Source organism: Tinamus guttatus, unplaced genomic scaffold (genome assembly GCF_059628265.1).
Source record: "Tinamus guttatus ecotype Peru unplaced genomic scaffold, ASM5962826v1 Tinamus_guttatus_pri_ptg000060l, whole genome shotgun sequence".
In the NCBI taxonomy this organism is placed as follows: Eukaryota; Metazoa; Chordata; class Aves; order Tinamiformes; family Tinamidae; genus Tinamus; species Tinamus guttatus.
In genome coordinates, this window is record NW_028288594.1 from 2315143 (window position 1) to 2330000 (window position 14858).

At 35.7% G+C, this 14858-nt stretch overlaps 1 protein-coding gene across 1 annotated transcript in view; it reads left to right on the forward strand.

Annotated features, from left to right (window-relative positions):
* The first annotated feature begins 218 nt into the window (after positions 1 to 218).
* The window catches only part of LOC104573939 (sodium channel protein type 2 subunit alpha), a 63153-nt gene continuing 48513 nt past the window's right edge, over positions 219 to 14858 (forward strand). Inside the window, exons 1-6 of the mRNA XM_088519493.1 lie at positions 219 to 434; positions 6485 to 6613; positions 7172 to 7431; positions 11163 to 11479; positions 13547 to 13664; positions 14542 to 14632. Coding sequence (XP_088375619.1) covers positions 11213 to 11479; positions 13547 to 13664; positions 14542 to 14632 — 476 coding nt within the window. The 5' untranslated portion in view covers positions 219 to 434; positions 6485 to 6613; positions 7172 to 7431; positions 11163 to 11212. The remainder of the gene's footprint in view (positions 435 to 6484; positions 6614 to 7171; positions 7432 to 11162; positions 11480 to 13546; positions 13665 to 14541; positions 14633 to 14858) is intronic.

Here is a 14858-nt window from a genome sequence, read left to right on the forward strand (position 1 = left end):
CTGGAGGAACTTATTGCACAGCAGCTGTTTGCAGAGTAGGTCAGGATAAACTGGGATAAAGATGCTTCCTAGGCTGATGCTTTTTACGTATTCATTATCTTTACCAGTAGGTGGAGCTGCCACGTTAGGTGCTGCCTTTTTGCCATTTCTTCTCCCCCTTCGCTCCCCCACCCTTCTCCCCCCCTTCTCCTAATAAGCTGTTTTCTGATATATGTTGGGTACCATAGAGTGAGGCTGAGAACAGGAAGCGGAGGCAGAATCACAGAGGATTCTGGAAGGTCTCTGTTTTCTTTTCTACTGAGAATACTGACATTGTAATTAATTAGTAAAGCTTTGTGGCTGGAAATCTGGACAATTTCAGGAGGAACCATTATATTATCATATTATTTTTGGATGCTGGGCTTTGCAGTGATTTGTCATTCTCTTTCAATCAGGTAAGCTGGCAAAACGTTTAATTGTACCCATAATAAATTTGAGCAGTATGATCTTTTTCATTTTGGATTCAGATTGTATCCTCTAGTTTGCTGTTAAGGTAAAACCAAAGATGGAATGGGGAATTCAAAGCCATTTTGTACTGACTGATTGTGATGATGGTGTGATTTTCTTCGTTCTAGCCTAGTTAAATCTCCAGTTTCACCTCTTAATGTGATTTTTATGATGCAGCATTCTTACATGCAAAACCTCTTTTTTTAACATGGCCAAGGTTTAAGTATAATAAATTTATTCCTAATATTTAATGGAAGTGACCTTGTTTCCTAACAAGAAGAAAAATCTAATGATATCTGGACACAGGAATAGCAGGTCTTGTAAGATACTGATGATACAGAAAAAAAATCTCTATGGGTTATTATTTCCATTCTCAATATAGACGTTATTTGAGAAAATTCCCTTCTTAGTTGGATTTTTTTAACAAATATGTAAGGAAATATTTTATTTCTGTGTTTTTTTTTTTTTCATGGAATACAGGTTGTGTGTCTGTGTATATGACAGAATGGGCTCATTAACTGTTAATTAATCAGATGTTTGTACTGCTGATGCAGCTCACATCTTGTTTGTAACATTCATATATATGCTTAATATATGCTTCTTTGTAGGACTGTTTGAAGAAAACACACGAGAATTAATGTATTTCTTCATGTTATTCTCCATTTATCTATTGTCTTATTAGTGTGACAACGTTATCAGTGTTATTAGTGAATTTACTTTATTAAAGGTAAAAGGATAATATCTATTAAATATCGCTTTGATATGTGAATTCTTATCTCGATGATCTTTCCATAGACATACATTCCCATAAACCTACGTATGTTATTTTCAAGAAAGAAGAGTAGAAATAATAATAATAATAAATCATAGTAGTAAAGAGCCTACTGTTTACAAAACACAGTCTCAGTCTATGCAAGGAAGAAAATGCAGGACTGAATCTCAGGTATTACTCGGAGTAGCAACTGAGGCCTGTACCTGAAGTGGTTTAGAATACAATTTGTATATATAACTTTATAATTTGTAATTTTCATGGTGTGAAATCAATGTGTCTGTAATTTCCTTGTGTAACTTCAACATTATAATGATAATGATGATGTTTAAGTATATGTCATGTTTGCGCTTTAATAATTGATTTGTTGAGAAAAGAGTTTTGGAAAACATGCATTTTGATCCTAACAATGCCATTTAGTTTTTGCTCTCATACATATCCATTTTGGGAGGAAAGATTATTTTAAAGACTAGCATATGTGCTGCTACAGTAATCTGAAGCTTCAGAGCACCTGTTAACAGATACGTTGTTTATTAGGCCTCAATGTTTACAGTAATATTTTCATTTTTTTTTTCCCTCTAATAGGGATCAGTTAAAAGCCCAAACAGATTTTCTTAGCTGTCTCAATTCATCCTAACATTGTGAATTGTTGTGACATTGTGCATGTTGTGATAATAGCGAATGCTAGCAAAGGTAGAGACTGTTACCTTTCAGGAAAGAGAACATTAAACAATTCCCCTCTATATCAGAGCTGTAGTTGGTCATTTGCCATTAATAAGCATTTGGAGGGGGAGGGATCAAGGGGAAGGGGAAAATTTATGAGAAGTTATGTTGTTTTTAATCATATGCAGATGACATACCTTTCAGATTTCACCTTTTTTTGGTCAACAGGTAGCATTATATGAGTTAGCTAACACCTGAGAAAAACTTACCTCCATATGTAATCTATTCACTCACCAGAGTAATAATTTTAGAGTCAGGAGGCGGGGAGTAAGATGGAACTTTCTCCCTGATGATATCCATTTTCTTCTGCTCCTCATATCCTCAGCCCAGGTAATTTGCTACATATAAGCTTAATAAATACATGAATTACACTGCTGGCATCCTTCAACCTTTGATGGATGAGAAAATAGCAGATGCTGAAAGTCCTTTGCAATAGGCAAGAAAGTTGTCAGCTTCTTCTCTAAAATGCAAATCCTGGCCCTTGTTCCCCATATACCATTATTGCCATAAGTTGTCTAATGAAAAAAAATTACTTGAACTCCTCTTCAGTCAAGTCTAATGGAAAATAGATTTGTTAGGATGACCTCTCTGTTGGTCTCCAAAAATGAAGCTTCATTTCTGCTACTCGTCTTCCTCAGAAATTCTAGTTAGAAATACAGCTTTTAAAAGTTTATTTTGCTGTTCAGTACAACTCCTATATTTTTTCATTTTGGAGCTGTTAAGCAGTCTTGTATACTGCTACTGGTTGCAGACTATATAGTTTTGTCATTGTCATCTTGAACATATAAGTTACAAGTATCATAATAAAATGGATGCTTCCTAGTTCAGACTGCCTATACAACAGATAGACACACTGTGAACTCTGGCTGAAGTGAGTACATCCACCAAAGTGTCAACCACAATAAAATGGATATATAGAAAATTACATCCTCCTCAGTGGAAAACTGCTGTTACTCATTATAGTTATCACTGCTGATTAAAAGCTCTGAGACAGATTGCCAAAGGCATCTCATCCTGATTATGGCACTAACTGCCTCTGAGGATCTTGGCCCATGATATTAAAACTGGTATCTTCTATCCAGTTCATCTACTTGTATCAAAATTTTCCTCATGGACAACTTGAATCCCTAGTATATTTTTCTGATCACGTTATTGCTTGATTTTTTTTTTCCCCTTGTCTTATGGTCAGATAAATGCAACACAGAGGGACTAGGGATAAAAGTAGTTGAAGCAGGGACTTGGTGAAAAAAGTTCTTATATAAAGATATTTTTATGAGTGTGTTTTCCATTAAAAAGCAGTCTTTGGATGGCAATATCTCTGCACCCCTAAATCTAAGTTCAACTCAGAAATCCAGACTTCCTATGATAACTTCTGTAGCACAGTACTTCTAGATGAGGAGACAAGGCATATGCCTAGCTTGCATTCTTGCAGCTGGCAAGGAGCAAAGCAAATTCCACTCATCAGAGATTTCCATTTCTTTTAAATTTCTATTTCAGCCTGTAAAAGTTGCACAAGACAAATGAAGACAAAAGAGCCTGGACTTACAGAAAGGAATAGGAACAAACAGGAAGTTCCTGTTGCTGTTTCAAACCTTGATCATGATTTTGTAGTCTATATTACTTAAAGCTATAGGCTTCTCATTACTACAACACTTGAGCAATCTACCTCATTTGAACATAACAAGATACGCCTTATAATGAGATGATAGAAATTATATCTCACAGGGTTTAGCACCTTTGAATATAATAAATACAAGGACTGACAAGGTAAAAAATAAACCTTCATAATCCATTTAGAAAAGTTTCCAAATTTAGGGATTAATTTTTCCTAGTCTCACTCTGCCTGAATGAATGCCTTGTTCTTCAAGGCACTGCATTTTTCTGTTGAATTTTTCAGAGACCATGTTAAATTACAGGCACAAAGCACTGCATTTTTCTCTTGAACTTTTGTGCTTTTCCTCCTTGGGTAGTAACCACGACATTCATCTATGAATTCTGAGTAATTCTGGGTAAGCCTCTCACTCGGGAGTTTTGATTTTTTCCTTTCAGTTCCATATATGACTGTCAAAGTCTTAAATGCAATCCATCCATCTTGTACTATACCAAATTCCTTCTTCATATTTTGTATTGATTAGTTCCTGGAGCTCAGTAAAACTAGGGAAATAACTATTCCAACTACATGGTTCTTAATGATTCAGATGATTTTCTGAGTTTAGATTATTTCTTGTTAGATTCATAAGTGCTTATCTTGTGTCACAAATGGGTTTTCATAAGTTACCCTACAAAAATTTACATGAGAATATTGATTTACAAGCAGAGCTTTCTCTGTTCTTAAGCATTAGATCACTGATCGATGCTTTATTGTGGTTTTTTCAACACCACCACAGCAGTTACTTGTGTATATTCAAGTGGTTCATTTGTCCACTTATCTGAAATTTAATTAGAGTTCAAACTCTAGATTCGATTATTCCCTAATCATATGAGCAGCATGCAATAAATAATTTTGAATTTGGAGAATTAGATTTGTGGATAAATTTTTGTTGTTGTTGTTTTTAATCTAAAATAGGTCTAACATTTGAATAACCACTTAACATTTCAAGTATCCATACAAGTTGTCTGGTATGTTGATTCTTTTCTGGCTTTTGTCGCTGACATGAGACTTCACTGAGCTGAAGGCAGCACTGGCAAACTGTCCTACAGTGATCTTTACAGCAGTAACTAATTCTGAGAAACTCCTTTTCTAAATCACGTTTCACGTAGAATCAACAAATGTAGCCATGTCACAGTGTGACAATATGATGTCTTCTTTGCAGTGTGACAATACGTAGCTGTCTGTTACAGCTTGTCATTGCATTAAAAGGGAGCTGCAGTGCATGTGGATCTAGTTTAATAATATTTATATCTCAAAATTTGAAAAATATTCCAAAATGTCAGGAAAAAATGCTGGCACTTCTGCATAGGCAGAAGTGTTCAGGGAAGAGTTACATTGTTAGGAAACAGTTTGTACAGTAAGAACCACTTCTGGCTAGGCCCTGGATTTTACTTGCATTTCAAAACTTACAGGCCAAATTTGATCATCAGCTCCAAATAGAAACAATTTTGGTCAACCCTGTGTCAGCCAAAATAATTCTGTACATCGGAACAGCTACAACAGCTACAACAGCTACAACAAAACTGTATAATTACACCTTTCCATGCAAATTTTATTCTCAGGGTTAGAAGCAAAGATATCATATTAAAACCCTACAGAAAGAAAAAGAAAAATAATAAGAAAAACAAAGAAAAGCAGTATTTTAATGTATTAAAAATACCTACATTTTACAGAAAGATGATGTTTAAACCAGAAACAATTTTAACAATTTATTGAAATTCTACGATGAAATTACACACATGACCCAGGCTATTACAAATGCAGGACAAAGAGGTCACAATTCTGCCAAAAGGCTTCAATTTTTGCTGTGACCACCATTATTGTGATGCACAGCATTAACCAGTGCACAGCTGCACCTCTTACCCACTGAAGATGCAGCCAGCACAAATGCGTGCAGGATATAATACATAAGGAGATGGAATCTATGCCTTGGGGTTATATGTGAACAAGGGTTCTTTTTGACTGCCATGTGCTCTAATTCAAAATAAAGATTTATTAAACATACCTGCACTGCAAGTATGCTTAGTATTAGAATAAAAATTAGTATTATTGTTCTTTTATTAGGAAACTATGTTATACAGTTCACATTGTTGTTTGTTTGTTTGTTTTGCACTGTACCTGGCCGTGAAATCAGATTTCAGCCACAATGCTACTGCAGAGGCAGAATCCAGAAGCATCCAATTGGCAAAGGGATGGGGAATTCCTCTGGGTACCCCCAGGGAAAGCTGTATTAAGAGGAAAAATTGCATTGGTGGTTAAGTATGGTTGGTGGCAGTATCAGAGTCATGATCCCTGGAGGGCAATACTGAAGAACACAGCTTTCAGATGTCTCCAGTGGAGCCTCTTCAGTAGTGACTCACCACAATAAGCTGTGCTGAATCAGATCATCACTCAAGAGGACCAGAGCATTAAGAGTTTGCTAGGAACTCTGAATGGCTTTGCATTACAATGCTAGACAAACAGAACGAGAGCTAACTGTAATACCACATCTTGTTTCTTTGACAAAATGTTAGTCTATATTAATAGTAACTAGTTTATTTCTAACTACTAGTACTTCTAGCTTAGTACTTTAACATATTTTCTTTAGGAGTACTTGAAGATCATCCATCATTAGTTATAAGAGAAGCAGAAGTCTACTAGAAGGCATGCTTCTGTTTTCCCAGTTTCTTTGTTCTCTTTTTGACCAGATTTGGGCCTGTACAGATTTTTTTTTTTTTTTTTTAACATTCTACCTACAGAATTTCTACGATGGCTGCTCATTCTCAGTATATTTGGGGAAAAGTATTATACAGGCTGCTTTGGGAGGAGCAGAGACCTACAAAAGAGGGATGTCTTCTTTTTCTTCTCCTCTCTAGGAATAAAAAAGAAAATAAGGACAAAATAAAAAAGAAAAGGGACAGGAATAAATCTCATTTCAATGAGAATAAATATCAACAGAAAATCTCATCACAGTCTCAATGGCTGAAGATTAAAGTTTGCAAGATGTAAGTAGACTGTTTAAATTGAATGGCCCAGATCTAATGGTGTTAAAGATGGAGGAAGCCACAGCTAAATTCTGGTCAGCTCTTGTAATGATGCAAACCTTAAACTGAAGAATCTGGTGAGGAAGTGGCTTTTTCTGCTATTACACTGGTTGGGATTCAAATTAAATTTTGTCACACAAAGCAAAATACTTATACAGAGATTCTCTAAGATAAATGTAGTACAGAAGGCCGGTCTTCATGTTTTAATCCAAACAGAGCGAATGTACTACTTTTCCTGTTGAAAGACAGTAAATGCACTGGGAGTAATGACATATTACGCATTTTCTTAAGCAACAGGTGAGAGCATTCCTGATAGTCTGGACATGGGTATCCAATGTCTGTCTGACTCCACTAGCCATGCAATACTCTCAAGACATTTACCTCTACAACTGATGCATGCAGCTAAAAGAATAAATGGATTTTCTGAAACTTACACCACTTAAAGAATATTCTTAAGCATATTGTAGATCTGTGTTAAGTTTTGTGAACTAACTCATGTTCCATCCTGCTTTTCCTAAGTCTCTTTGCTCTTAGGTTGGAAAAATGTGGCTAGGTGACTATGTAAACTTATTTTTGTCTACTGCAATTAATTTTGAGAAGTTCTGGACACAGGAACAAAGATTTAGAAAGCTATGAAGAAACTTCAATCTTGAAGAAGCCCAAGGAGAAACTTTTCTTACCAGTTCTGTTTTCTGCAAGAAATGCAGGCTCCTTCTTCTCACTATAGCAAATAATCTAGTGGCTAAATTCTGTGATTTACCATTTCTCAGAAACATAAGGTAAGCTTGTCTTTTCTGCTCAGCCAGACAAAATGTTTCTCTTCAGATGGTGCCCATTTGTTACTATGCTATATATCGTCTCTAAAATACCAGTGAGAAAATGAAATGTAAATCTTTATTGTGGTCTATCTATAGTAATTTGTGCTATTAGATTGAAGATAATTGAACAGACGTTGGACAAAACAGCAATATCAGCAGAAACACATACTATAAAATCTATCTAAAAAAAAAATCCCTTTCTTATGTTTGGGTAAATATAGTCCTTATTTACTGAAGCTCATGATGAAAGAGATCAGCACGAAAGATCATTCTATTTTATGATCTGCTTCTTTCTTGGAAAAAAAAAAAAAGATAAAGTCAACAAACTGTACACGATCACTCATCAGAAACAAAGTGTCTTCCTTTCAAGCTTATACCATGCAAAGGCTTCAGCAGAGTCTCAAACAAACCTCCTAATCTAATCTTCAGATTGCTTTGTGAAAGCACAGATTATAGGTACAAAACTTCCTACTAAACTTGACTAAATTAGAGTAGCTTCAGGTTAATAACTGAGTAATCAAGGTTCACTTTTTACATAATGATTTTGCTTATTCCAGCTTTCTAGTTACAATGTGCACTGGCCCTGATGTAGGGAGCGAACCACAGGTCACCAGTTCACTCCAAGGAATGCTGAGATAAGCTGTAAGAACAAGGGAAGTCAAAAGCAAACGTGAGGTGAGGCAGAAAGAGGGAAGAGAGACAGGTGGATTGACAGCGGCCACAAACAGACAATATTAGGGAGAAAAACTTTCTGTAGCAGAGTCTTGTGAGACAGCAGCAGCCAATAATACTTAAAGTGGTAGCTCCTGGATCTTTCCTAAAGGTATAAAATTGCTTTCCAGTCCCTAAACCATTTCCATTTTCCCTTCCATGTAATTTTTTATTAGTCAGATCAAACCTCATTTATTACCTTCTGCCCCTATTTCCTAACTGAACAGCTCTTGTCTTTGTTGATATTGGGGTCCTCAAAACTAATTTGTATGCTTTTTTTTATATCTTCTTGAAAGCTCATCCTCATTCATGAAGATGTTAAATAAAATTGCATGTAACTTCATGAAGCACTAATTGGATGCTCCCATATCATTCACTAATATTTCATTTATTTACTGCTCTTTAGCTAGGTTTCAGCCCATGTGGCACTTTCTGTATTTTTATTAGTTATTGTAATTCATTTTTAAAGTAAATTTTTATCAAGAAAATATATTCCTCTTATTTGTAACCTCATAAAAAGTAGTATATTTGTATGCCATGATTTATTACTGCCATTAATTTTATAAATAGATACCTGCTGGTGATTTCATTATTTTATTTTGAATAGTTATATGACACTATTGCCTAGAGGCTAATGAGGCTGACTGTACAAATCCATACAAAAATTATAGTCATTGCTTACAGATAAATTACAGACTAAGAAAAATGATAAATAGATGGATGATAAATGTTAGAAAGAATGGGGACAAGTATTTGTCAGTTAGGAACAGCAATCACAAATTGCTGTAGTTTAGTAGATTACAGTTTAAGGCATACTCTGAGAAGGTGCTAAATTCTGGAGATTTTTATAAGCTTCCATGAATTCACACCATTACTTGAAAATACCTGCCACGGAACGAACATTCATGGATTGCTTGGGGCTCCTTCCATGGAGGTTTCTGACTATAGCGCTCTCTAGTATCACAATCAACTGCGCTGCACTGCATTTACCACTTTGATTTACAGTGGTGATATTTTGGTCGTCCTTTTTGCTGAGTTCTCTATCTGATTCAAAATTTTAAAGCATTAAAAATACTTCAAAGATGCTAGGAGAAAATAAGGTAAAGTGTCAGTAAACTGACTGTAGAAATACATCGAAGCACTTAAGCAGATAAGGTATGGACTTGTGTGAAATTAGCCTCTGTGCACAAATATTGGAGGCGTTTCAGTGAAAATACTTCATTTTAGGAGTTTTTTTTTTTTTTTTAAGCAAACTAGTATTCACCCATCACTTCAGCCTTTTATTTTTTTGGATAAACTGGATGTGCTGTTACCCAATCTGTAATTTGATCAGAACACAGCAAATTAAAGATAACTTATCATCACTTCCAGGCTAAAACCTGAGTTCTTTGCAAAAGAACTTCCAAAATACAAAGAGACTTAGGATGAGTCATTCCTTTAGATGCTTCTTCCTTCTACTCTCTGCACTCCCTTCCTCCTTAGGGGAGCTGTAGTTTGAGTTGAGGTCATGTTGTGATGATGCCATCACACAATACCTACATTTTTTACTTTTACAGCAGCAGAGAGTAAATTACTGGACTCACTACCCCTGCCGTTCCTGCTTCTCCCACAGTGGCATCTCCTGCTTTGCTATTTGGACTATTGTCTTTACTGGCCCACTGTGAGACAGCTCATTTCATTAGTACTGGTGATTTAGAGCAGACATTTTAACCCAGGTCTTCACATCTGAGAGGCTACTGCTGTGCTTAGCCCAGGGCAAGAGGTTACTGATATATTTAAGGCCACTTGAAATAAAGATTAGCATAAAAAATATGATACATGTTCATTTTACAGAATCCCTTTGCTAGTCTTGCACTTATACTAACAGCGATCAAATACGGGTTTGTGTGCAAGTGTTTCAGTTTCAACGGAATGAAAATCTCAGCTTTTTCAGGGTTGTAGCAAGGAAATAATTCTACTGCCAGTTTCTAGAAGAAAACAAAACAAACAGACACACTACAGAATTTGTAATTTTGGTACCCTATACATTTTGAAAGGTATATGGAGATTGCTTCATGCAGAATGTAAACAACCTGTTGGGAAATTTGATCATTTTAATGCATTATTATAGTATCCACCAGGTTCTTGCATTGATATTTTCACTTTTGCCATTTGCTTGATATCATAAACATAAGATCATAAGATATCACAAAAACAGATACCTTCAGGCAAATCCATTTGGCTTTTTCAGAGATGCACAGAAATCAATGTGACATCTTTAGCACAGTTATTTCACTTACTGAGTCATTTTCTATGTAAATGATGCAGAAGATTAATTATATTCAAAATAAAATGTATCAAGTTATCCATGGGCATAATTAACTGAAATATACATATGATCTTAATTTTATGTGGATAGTGTGGTGTTGCACAATCTCATTACTTGAAGGAGTAAAGGAAAACTGGGGATATTTTTATGGAATTCACATGTAGAACTGCTCAAATACATCTGAATGGCTTAGTATGGCATAAATAATTATACAAAAACTTCTTTTTGTGCTTTGTGAAAGCATTTTATGTTTACGAAGTTAGATTACTGATGAATGGAATAAGTTAAGATAAAACTTATTAACTAGTAAAATGTTTACATTTGTCAACAGTTTTTCATATAATATGTATTTATACTTGCTGTTAAAAGGAGACCTAGAGACCTACTGGCAACACATCAGCATCAGTATTTTGCTCTAATTGTAATAGTCTATATACACAGTCAGAGCAGAGTTTGCAGGTAAAAGTAGTGTCTTATACTAGACTAACTGGGAAAAGTTGACAAATAATATAAAAAAAATCTAATTTATGAGCAGTTGCTTTTAACTTTTCAACTTTTTAACTTTTAATCAGCTTTGAAACATGTTTCTTGTGCTTCAGTTCCAAAAAGGGATATCTGTGCAAATGTCAATACAGTCTAGTTTTCCTAAATTATCTTCATTTTTCTTTCATAGGTCATTCTTATGCAAAAGGCTAAAAGTAATTAGATTTGCAGGATGAAAAGATGGCACAGGCACTGTTGGTACCACCAGGACCTGAAAGCTTCCGCTATTTTACTAGAGAATCTCTCGCAGCTATTGAAAAGCGTTCTGCAGAAGAAAAAGCTAAAAAGCCCAAGCAAGAACATACAGATGATGATGATGAAAATGGCCCAAAACCAAATAGTGACTTGGAGGCAGGAAAGACACTGCCATTTATTTATGGGGACATACCTCCAGGAATGGTATCTGAACCCTTGGAAGACTTGGACCCATATTATATCAATCAAAAAGTGAGTGTTGAGTACAATTTCAGTTACGATAATAAGCTTGTGAAATAATCTAGGGCAAATTAATTTGCTCTTTTCCCTTGTTCTGCTTTTGTAAAAAAATAAGCAAATTATGTTATGTACATTTAAGTATTTTATATTTCCAGAATGGGGAGGTATAAGCTCTTAATATAAAGCACAGTTTCATTTTCTGACTTACAACTTCCATTAGCAAGAAAGGTCCACACATATATGTAATGGTTAGAGCTCACCAGCCACTAACTACATAGAAATATCTTTTCATCTTCACTGAAGAAGCCATATTCTTCTACACTGTGGCTCCCTGCACTTCAGCTGAGTTATTTTTATCTAACTCGGTGTAAGGAAGATGCAAGTTCTTTGAACTTGCTTGAATTTGAGAGTTGGACTAAATTTTTCTCATTGTTACTCAGAAGTAAGCCTGTATGTGAAAAGAAAATGTCTCAAGCATGGTTTTGCAGTTGAGACAGTTGTAGATAACTAGGTAAAATCCATCCCAAGTCAGTGAAATAAATGGTTATAAGCATATTCCTTGTTTCTGTTATGGCTATATAACATAAATAAATACACATATAAAAATATATGTAACATAAAAATATATATAGCATTTACGCAGTTTGCGTAAGTATTGAGTTATACAAAACTAGCACACAATGAAAAAGGTTGGTTGAGGTGCTTGGGATGTTCCCTCTCCTGGTTTGGGCAGTTACATATTGTCCCCATTTTCACATGATAAGTAAGCCATGGAGTTGGAGATTGCCTCTCAGATTATCTGATACAGCCTCTGAAACCTGTTTGCTCACTGCCAATCACCAGAAAAAGTAGTCAGATTTTTTGGAACAACAGTGTAAATCCTAAACTACTGACAGACTTAGTTACTTCACTGAGAGAGGATATGGTTAGTAAACTGCGGAGTTGTTTGTCACAAATGGCATCAATGTATATGTTATGTACCAGTCTAATCTGCTCAACAGAAAGCAACTGGAATTACTCATCCCTCCTCCAGTTTCTACAGAAACTTCTGTTAATCATAGACTTTTCAATGTGGAGAAAATTGTACATGAATTGGAGTGTGTCATCAGACTGCGGAGCAGCCATGACCTTAGGACAGGCCATCTCTAAGCAGGAGAAGCAGCAGAGTGGAGAGAAAAACCAGCGAGCACAAGCCTGTGCCACGCGAGCCTTGCCGCCACGCCAGACCCTCTCCCGTGGGCAGGCACTGGCCACGCTCCTTCACCAGTTTGGCCTCCCACCAGAGTGAGGTTCGCTTTCTCTCCCAGAAAGCAGAGCCCTGATGGGAACCGAAGGCCGAGGAGAGGGCAGCATTGCTCTGTGACCACAGGCTTGTTTTAGCACAGAATAGGCATCGGCATGGAAACCAGATATTGGATAGCGCTGCTGAGAGCCCAACAAAGGCACGACTATGATAGCACCAAGTACAGCCATTACCGCGCACAAAGGCGGAAAGGAAGGAACAAAAGTCATGTCCTGAAGACATCTCAGGCAGCGCTGAGGCTGCAAGTAAACCTCAAACGCAAATATGCCTGCAATAAGAGTGAAAACACGTAGGTGATGAACACAAAATAACCGTGGGTTCATCAGGCCAAATTAACCACCTAAAGATATTTTTCATGGATAAGGAAAGTAAGGCAATATAGTTATAAATGGAAACAATTTTTATTACCGTTTGCCCAATTCTGAGCTGTTTGTTTCCGACTGCTTGGAATAATGTCTGCTTGCTTTCTAATCATCCCTTTTATTTGCTCACAGAATAGTTTTTAGGGGATCTACATGACTGACACGAGTAGCATTTAAATTCTAAAATAGAATCAAAATTCCTTTTAAATTATGTAAATTACTTTGTGTTAGATATTTGTCAGCCATGGAAGGCTTAATCCACTGTACTCATAGAAATCAGTTTTTTTTCCTGCCACAGGTAGAAATAGAATGAAACTTGAACCTAACAGTTGGAGAAAGGAATCCTATAGAAGGAGGTAAAGACAATAATATAGTCAACATTGTATTTTAATTATATATTTCTTTTTTTTGCAGACTTTCATAGTATTGAATAAAGGGAAGGCAATTTTCCGATTCAGTGCCACATCTGCCTTGTACATTCTAACTCCTTTTAATCCCATCAGAAAAATAGCTATCAAGATTTTGGTACATTCATATCCTTTTTTCTTAATGTTGATTTAAAGGTTGGCATTTAAAACCTTAATTACTGAAACAATAATTTTCATATGGATATACGAATTATGTCCATGTGGGTGTACTATGCTAACTAAACATATGCTGATCCTAAACTACAGCATCACAAGTGAACTATTGTATGATCTTCATTCCTAATAGGCGCATTCTCTGCTGAATCACCTAAATCTCTCAGAGTTCAACTATCAGGCTTTAAATACTACAGGAGATCTGATCCTGTACTAAGCCATGCAGACAAAGCAAGGTCTCCATTAGTCCAAATCAGTGCACTTTATCATATCCAATGCCACACTTTTACTAAGTACAGGAATATTACAAACCTGAGTCACTCAGAAGGGCTGCAGCATAATTAAAGAGCTGCTTATTTGGGCGTACTTTTTCAGCATTGTTTTTTCATTCTCACTTTAGATGTCCTGTAAAGGATACAAGTCAAAATAAAGGAGAATATTTGCAGATGTATTTCAGTCATGTCCAGGCATCAACTTGGGCATAAACAACTAACCTCTGCATAAATATCTTTTAGAATGATCCCCTGGCTTCAATGAGGAATTATGTTTGGGTACTCATTTCGTACTTTTACACAGTTAAGGATGTTGTCAGCTTCACTTAAATCCAGAATCTGCTATAATTATAAAAGTAAAGCATTGTTTTACAGTGCAGCAAAATGTAGCAGATGGCATACCATTTAAAACAGATAGAATTATGTGCCAAGCTTTATTTTCAGCTTTTATTTAGAATGTTTTCTGTTTATACTTTTATACACTAAATATTTCTAAGCCTCTCATTATTATAAAACTGTCATGTTTTCCTGTCTTACATCCCTTGACTATAACCTACATTATTCAGCATGCTGATCATGTGCACTATTTTGACCAACTGTGTGTTTATGACCATGAGTAACCCTCCGGACTGGACAAAGAATGTAGAGTAAGTTAAACATTTGTCCTTCTTCAACAATTTTCTTTTCATATGGTTCCAAGCAAGAAGCATTTTCAGATGGGTCTGCATGTCAGAAGGTACTTTTCTAGACTCAGAAGACTCAGATTCCATGAGATCAATAATATTTTGTTTGCCATTTGAATAATTTAAATGGTTTAGAAGTAATGCCTTGTTCTTTAAAAATGTATCTAAAGGATATCTGAACTTTTACTGT